Raw genomic sequence first — 8,462 nt, 5'->3', positions numbered from 1 at the left:
CATTAGGCGGGTGGCTTCTTCACACAGAGAGTGGTGGGAGTATGGAATGAGCTGCCAGATGAGGTGGTAAATGCGGGTTCTTTTTTAACATTTAAGAAAAAATTGGACAGATACATGGGTGGGAGGTGTATGGAGGGATATGGTCCGTGTGCAGGTCAGTGGGACTAGGCAGAAAATGGTTCGGCACAGCCAGGAAGGGCCAAAAGGCCTGTTTCTGTGCTGTAGTTTCTATGGTTTCTATGTAAGTGTGAGTTGGTTCATTTTGGTTGGTCAAATATGATGGCACGATATAGTATTAATGGTGAGACTCTTGGCAGTGTGGAGTATCAGAGGGATCTTTGGGTCTGAGTTCATAGGACATTCAAAGCTGCTGAGCAGGTTAACTGTGCATTTAAGAAGACGTACGGTGTATTGGGTTCATCAACTGTGCGATTGAGTTAAAGAACCGAGAGGTAATGTTGCAGCTATATAGGACCCTGGTCAGACCCCACTTGGAGTACTGTGCTCAGTTCTGGTCAGCTCACTACAGGAAGGATGTGGAACGGCGTATGATGGAGCAGTGAGCTGATAGAGATGTATTAAATGATGAGAGATCGTTTGGATAGTCAGAGGCTTTTTCCCAGAGCTAAAAGGGCTAACATGAGGGGGCACAGTTTTAAGGTGCTTGAAAGCAGGTACAGAGAAGATGTCAGCGGTAAGTTTTTTTTAAGCAGAGAGTGGTGAATGCGGGGAATGGGCTGCCAGTGACGGTGGTGGAGGCGGATAGGTTACGGTCTTTTAAGAGACTCCTGGATAGGTAGATGGAGCTTAGAAAAATAGAGAGCTATGGGTAAGCCTAGCGAGTCCTAAGGTAAGGACATGTTTGGCACAGCTTTGTGAGCCGAAGAGCCCACATTGTGATGTAGGTTTTCTATGTTTCTATGTTTATATTTACGTTGAAATTTGATTGTTCACAGAATGTAGCTGCACATATGGTATACTTCCCTTTCCTGTTGAGCATTTGAGTTCAAATTATGTTACAGATTTATAAAAGTGTAATTCGGCTTCATTTGGAGTATTGTATTAAGTTCGGATCTTCTTGCTATTCGGAGGTTATGCAAGTTTTGGAGAATATCGAAGTGATTTACGGCGATGCTGCCTGGATTACGTGCATGTTGTACAATATAAACATAACACCATTAGGAGAGCTGCAGCAAAGTCGGATTGTTTTCTCTAGGGCGGTGGAGACTGATATTAGTTTATAATATTATGAGAGTCCGACATAAATGTACAGGAAATGGAAGGATATGGACATTATATGGGGAGAATGGGCTAATTCAGTTGTATGTTTTTGAATGATGAGACGAATCTGTGTCACGAGTCTGTGGTGGCCAGTGCTATCATGTTTGCTGTTTTGTGCTGGGGCAACAAGCTGAGGGTAACAGACACCAACAGAATCAACAAACTCATTCGTAAGGCCAGTGATGTTGTGGGGATGGAACTGGACTCTCTCACGGTGGTGTCTGAAAAGAGGACGCTGTCTAAGTTGCATGCCATCTTGGTCAATGTCTCCCATCCACTACATAATGTACTGGATGGGCACAGGAGTACATTCAGCCAGAGACTCATTCCACCGAGATGCAGCACTGAGTGTCATAGGAAGTCATTCCTGCCTGTGGCCATCAAACTTTACAACTCCTACCTTGGAGCGTCAGACACCTTGAGCCAATAGGCTGGTCCTGGACTTATTTCATAAATTTCTGGCATAATTTACATATTACTATTTAACTATTTATGGTTCTATTACTATTTATTATTTATGGTGCAACTGTAACGAAAACCGATTTGCCCCGGGATCAATACAGTATGACTATGACTATGACTATGACTGTGCAGGAAACGTCATCCAGATCTTTGACATATAACGTGAAAGAAGCCATCGAAACCTGACCACTATGGAACATCCTCAGTGTCCGACATCCAACCCAAAAAATTCCCCTTTATTTCCACTCTTAGTCAATCTTCCGTCTGTGACAGCATGTTTCCTGTAATACCATGTGGAAACGCTAGCCTTCTTATCTGGCGGGATTTGGAGCACGGGAGTGACGTTTAACAAGGGCGACTGTCCCCTTCCCATTTCCTACCAATCCCACCTTATCCCACCCACCACCTTCCGTCCTCCTCCCACCGGGACAGGAGTACCGAGTGTTCTGGTCACCCAGCGTGAGCGCCGAACTGTAAATCAAGAGCGACACGCTGGGAAGTAGATGGTTCACAGTTTTATTCACGCACGTACACCTCAACCTCGCACAGGGTCAGGATGCCGTGGCCACCCAGGACCACGGTGACAGTCGATCCGGGTGTGTCATGGCATAGTAGAACGGCGGTTTCTCCGCATCCCAGAGAACTGATCACTCCACAGCTGGAACAAAAATGCCACAGTGTTCAGTAAATGGAGGTAGTCACAAAGTCACTCTCGGTCCCAGGCCGCGAATCAGTTGCCCGGGAAACCCCAATAACGGTCCCCTCACCGAGACCTAACCAAAGAGACTAACACACAGACCACCCACAGACAGATACCGTTCAGTGATGCCCACCACAGCGACCCAGGCACAGGCTACACTGCTCATATAGAAACAGTCCAGATCTCCGCTCCCAGACAGGATTCACACATGAACACAACCCCTCTGATGGCTCTACTCAAAGAGGAATATAACATGGTTCTCCGAAAGCACATTAAGATCTGTATTTCCCCAGGGCCTGATGGGATATGACTCAGTTTATTGGGTGTGGCAAGAGATTATATTTATGGGGCCTTGAACAAAATCGTTGGGTCCCTTCTAGTCTCGGGCAAGGCTGCAGAGGATTGGAGATCAGGTAATACTGTTCTATTATTCAAGCAGGGAAACAGGGATAATACTTGAAACTATAGATCCGTGGTTCTCGCTTCTTTTTTTGTGAGTTTTTTGGAGAGTACTCCTCGAGTTAGAATTTGTGAGAAAATGGGAAACCCTTGTCTAATTAGCGACAGTCAGCATGGCTTTGTTCGGGGAAGGTGTTGTGTTACTAACTTGACTGATGGTTTCAAGGAGATGAAGAAGCTGACTGATAAAAGCGGAGTTGCGGCTGGATCTTAGGAAGACGGTTAAGCTCCCTCCTCGAGCACATCCAAAAATCGAGATGCATGAGATCCACGGCAACTTGGCCGATTAGATTCAAAATTAGTTAGTCCATGAAGATCGGAAAGCAGTGGCCTGTGAGGCTTGTTCGGTCTGAGGTTCTCTGAGTACCGGCTTACTGCACATATCTCCACCAGGACTTCTGCTGCTTGATATGTCGATGACATGGGCGAAAAGTTGTGCAATTTATGACGTCATAAGTTTGCAGATGTAATATTAAAACAAGTGTGATAACTGTAGCGTATGGATTTGTCCTACTCCGGTCCGTGAAGTCCCTGTTCTGGTTCAAGATCCGTTCCGGGGTTTGTGGTTTTCCCTTGCTTCTGTTTGTGGGCACATGTTTCTCGTTTTAGGGCTGAGACATGAATACCTCTGCAAATCAGGGATTCCGTGCTGGACTGTTCTGTTCCCCTCCTTGTCTTTCCCCACTCACCCGACTCTCTGCCTGGATACCTCAACTGACTCTCTGCCTGCTCCCCTAGACTGGATACCCCGCCTGTATACCCTGCCTGTATTGCTAAAGTTTTACTGCTGGAGCAAGAACGGAGCCCTGTTAGGTCAAGATAAGGAAATGTCTTTCGTTGTGTGGAATTGTCTCTCTGTGTCCACGCCTTCGCTAGGTAAGACTGGCCGTTTGCCGCTACCTAGTGTTGGGATCTGTCTCTGTGTCCACACCTTTGCTATGTGGGTCCGTCCGTTTGCCGCCACCTTGTGTTGGGATCCGTCTCGTCATGTTCAGTGTTCTGTGTATGAGTCCCGGCCCTACGTCCTCTTCCCAAGGAGGGGTCCCGGCTTTGTGTTCCGTGCTGCTGCCTCTTCCAGTCCAAGGCTCAAGTCCAGTGTCAAGTCCATTCCTATCCGAGTCCTGTCCATGTGCCTTTACCTGTCCTTGCGTCTCGCCCTACCCAGGAGTTCCACACCCAAGCCATGTCCAGTCCTGTAGCCTCGTCTTGTCCTCGCCTAGTTCTGGAGTCCGAGCCCGAGTCAAGTCCCAGGTTCTGGGTCCTTGCCCAGTCTCTGGCTCGGAGGCCATACCCAAGCCTCGAAGTACCCTAGACCCAAGACCCAAGACTCCAGCCTGGAGGACTCAAAACGAAGACCCCAGCATGCAGGCCTCAAGACCAAAACCCCAGCTTGCAGGCCTCAAGACCAAGACCCCAGCCTGCAGGCCTCGAGACCAAGACCCCAGCCTGCAGGCCTCGAGACCAAGAGCCAAGCATCAAGACCTCAAGCCTGCCTCCAAGCTCAAGCTTCAAGATCCCAAGCCTGTCTCCAAGCTTCAAGCCTCAATACCCCAAGCCTGCCTCCAAGCCTCAAGCCTCAAGATCCCAAGCTTGCCTCCAAGCCTCTAGCCTTAAGACCCCAAGCCTGTCTCCAAGCCTCTAGCCTCAAGATCCCAAGCCTGTCTCCAAGCCTCAAGCCTCAAGCCTCAAGACCCCAAGCCTGTCTCCAAGCCTCAAGCCTCAAGACCCCAAGCCTGTTTCCAAGCCTCTAGCCTCAAGATTCCAAGCTTGTCTCCAAGCCTCAGGCCTCAAGACCCCAAGACTGTCTCCAAGACTCAGGCCTCAAGACCCCAAGCCTGTTTCCAAGCCTCTAGCCTCAAGATCCCAAGCCTGTCTCCAAGCCTCAGGCCTCAAGTCCCAAGCCTGTCTCCAAGCCTCAAGCCTCAAGATCCCTGCCTCCAGTAGTGCAGTCATGTCATGTCCATGCCTGGTTCTGGGGCCCACGCCCGAGGCAAGACCCAGGTTGTGGGTCCTTGTTCAGTCTCTGGCTCGGGGTGCAAACCCTAGTTTGCGTTCTTGTCCCTGCTCCTTGTCTGTATCCTGTCACGTCCCGAATCTGGTTAAGTCCTGTTCCTTGTATTTCAGTATCTGTGTCTTGCATTTGGGTCCGCCACCAGCGCCACCACTGTGACAGGATTAGTACGTGAAAACACGGTTTTATTTCTCCCTCTCTCTGTCTGTCTATCTATTTCTCTGTCTATCTATCTATCTATCTATCTGTCTGTCTGTCTATCTATCTATCTATCTATCTATCTATCTATCTATCTATCTATCTATCTATCTATCTATCTGTCTGTCTGTCTTTCTGTCTTTCTATCTATCTATCTATATTTCTATTTGTTTGTTTATCTATCTACCTATCTCTCTATATAGGCATCTATGCATCAATCTCTCTATCTACTTATTTATTCATTCAATCATGCATTGATTGATTGATTGATTCATTCATTCATTTACTTATCCATTCATTTGCTTGTTTGTTTATTTACTGTGATACGGTGTGGTATTGACCCTTTCAGACATTCGGCCAAGCTACCTAGGATTAAATCTCCCAATTTAATCCTAGTCTAATGTCAGGACAATTTATAATGCCCAATTAACCTCCCAACCCGTACCCTTGGGACTGTGGAGGGAAACTAGAGCACCAGGGGGAAAGCCCCGCGGTCACCGGGAGACTGTACAAAATTCCTTACAGGAAGTGGCGGGAATTGAACCCGGTTTGATAGGTGCTGCTGACAAGTACGCTATTGTGCCAGCCCTTCTTCTGCTCATTACAGAAACTTGCTATTCCTCTCCCTGACAGTCCGCCACTTTCCTGCCTCCTACTACTTAGGGGTGACTAACTTCCTGCAGCTCCTATCTATCATCTCTTCAGTTTCCCGCATGAGTCGCAGGTCACTGAGCTGCAGCTCCAGTTCCTTAACACGTTCTCCGAGGAGCTGCAGCTCGATACACCTGGTGCAGATCTGGTTACTCTGGAGGCTGGAGGTCTCCCAGAGTTCCCATATATCACACAAAGAATACAACAAGGATGAAGAAAAATTTACCGGATACATATCTCACCCAAGCCTGATGAGGCAAAACCCCCCACTTTAACACTGGACCACTCCAACAGGGTCTGCTCCGCTTTCCCTGTCTTATGTTTCTTCGTCTTTGCTAATCGGTGGAATGAGTACATGGATTGTGTGCATGCGTGTTACATTCTTTGTATGCAAGCTGCTGAGAATTGCATGTTCTTGCCGATAATACGCATGCACTATCAACTTACAGGAATGAGCACATGGGACTCAAACACTTGCGTTATATAATTCTACTGGGCGTATTCTAAGACCCAATGCTCCACCACCCCATACTCACCCCAAAAGCAACAGGGACACCGAAGAGAGGATAAATGGGCATATTTGGGAAAGGTGCACCAATATTAGAGTTACAGTCATGGAAGTCTTCAACTTGCCTAACACAATTTGGTGCAATAGTGCAGCAGGTTTTGATGGGGCAGAATTCGCGTGTCCAGGAAGGAATCTTGACACAAGAGTGAATAGGCCTACTCAAGAAGTGGTTATATTGGATTTTGTTCAACGCAAAACATGTTCAGACAAAAATATTTCATTTGGCGAGAATTTCTGAGATAGTGGCACAACGTTCTGAACATTAGCACAGATATTGGCAAACATAGGGACAGAGGGTTTGGGAGAATATTTAACTGCGGAGGTCTAACTACAAAGGTATTTGACAGGTACATGGGAATGTAAATTTGGAACAGATGTTTTGAAGCAAATGCAGAGCAGAAATATGGAGTTGTATCCGAAGCACATACAAGATACTCTGGATAGAATTGTTCCACAAAGACAAGTAAAGAATGGACCTTATGCCAAAGTATTAAACTGTAGCAGGGCAAAGTACGCGAACATTAGGCAAGAATAAGGGAGAATTATTCAGGAGCAGCTATTTTTGGGCAAGTCCACATCTCACACGTGGAGGGCGCAGAAGAAAGGACAGATATATTCTGGTCAGAGAAAGGACAGGGATGGCAAAGTAAGAGAGTATTGCTGGAGGAACTCAGCAGGTCGGGCAGCATCCGTGGAAAAGATCGGTCGACGTTTCGGGCCGGAACCCTTCGCCACAGATTATTTTATGTTGCTTTGACCCCAGCATCTGCAGATTATTTTGTGTTTAAGAGAACATTGGATGTCGAGGGCATTGATGAATTTACTCAACAAGGAAAAGAGAAGTATGTAAGTCTTAGGAAGTCAAAATAAAACAGTTCCTTCGTGGATTACAAAGAAGCCACAAAAGGACTCAAGCAGGGAATTAGGAAAGACAGAGACAGAGTCCGATTAACGAGAATCCCAGACATTCTATGCATACATCAGGACCAATAGGATAACTCGGGAGAAGGTAGGACCAATCAAGGATAAAGGTGGGAATATCTGCTTGGATGTGGAGCCTGTGGACAAGGCCCTTCATAAGTACATTACATCTGTATTTACCAAGTAGAAGGACGTGTACAGAGATATCAATGCCGAGAGTATTAATATAGTAGGGCATATCGAAGTAAAGAAAGGTGTAGTGTTAAGTGTCTTAAAGAAAATTAAGTTCCCTAAGTTCCCTGGGTCTGATGGCATATACCCCAGGTTATTGATAGAGGCAAGTGAAGAGATTACTGGGGCCTTGACCAATGTCATTGAGTCGTCTCTCGCCACAGGCGAGGTCCCGAAGGACTGGAAAGTAGCTAGTGTTGTCACGAACTCTATTACCTTAAGTCAGGGAAATTATAGACCATCCAATCTCACATTCGTGGTAGAAAAATTACAGGAGAAAATTTTTTGGGATAGGATTTCTGAGCATTTGAAAAACCATGGCCTAGAGCACGCATGGCTTTGTGCAGGCTAAGTCATGTCCTACTAACGTGGTTGAGTTTTTGTTTTCACGGCCGAGAAGGATGATTGTTGGAGGTAGAGCTGCGGAAGTTATATGCATAGATTTTAGGAAGGTGTTTGACAACGCGCTTCATAGGAGTCCAATCCAGAAGACTAAGATGCATGGTATCCATGTTGAATTAGCCGTTTGGATTGAGAACTGGCTTGCACATAGAAGGCAGAAGGTACTGCTGGAAGGCAGTAATTATAGGGAGTTCTGATTAGTGGTGCTACGCAGTGATGTCCACTGGGACCTGTACTGTTTGCGATGTTTATAAATCACTAAATGGAAATGTCCAAGGGTGGGTTAGTCAGTTTGCAGATGATACGAAGCTTGGTGATGGTGTGGTAACGTAGAAGACTGACAAAGAATACGGCGGGATATAAAACATTTGCAGATGTGGACAGATAAATGGCAAATGGAGTTTAACAAGGGTAAGTGTGAAATGTTGCACCTCGGTAGGTCAAATGTAGAGACAGTACACTGGCAAGAGCCTTAGCAGTGTTGAAGAGCAAAGGCATCTAGGGGTCCAAGTTCTTAGCTCCCTGAAAGTGGCTACACAGGTTGATGAGGTGATAAAAAACGAATATGGCATGTATGC

At 46.5% G+C, this 8,462-nt stretch overlaps 1 protein-coding gene across 1 annotated transcript in view; it reads right to left on the bottom strand.

Moving 5' to 3' along the window:
• Positions 1–2,255: 2,255 nt before the first annotated feature.
• Positions 2,256–8,462, bottom strand: part of LOC134344615 (fucolectin-4-like) — a 65,182-nt gene continuing 58,975 nt past the window's right edge. The window contains exon 5 of the mRNA XM_063044730.1: positions 2,256–2,401. Within this exon, the coding sequence (XP_062900800.1) occupies positions 2,260–2,401 (142 nt within the window). The 3' untranslated portion in view covers positions 2,256–2,259. The remainder of the gene's footprint in view (positions 2,402–8,462) is intronic.

Source organism: Mobula hypostoma, chromosome 3 (genome assembly GCF_963921235.1).
Source record: "Mobula hypostoma chromosome 3, sMobHyp1.1, whole genome shotgun sequence".
Classification (NCBI taxonomy): domain Eukaryota; kingdom Metazoa; phylum Chordata; class Chondrichthyes; order Myliobatiformes; family Myliobatidae; genus Mobula; species Mobula hypostoma.
Note: the sequence above shows the minus strand (reverse complement) of the source record. Positions and strands in the feature narration are given on the sequence as shown.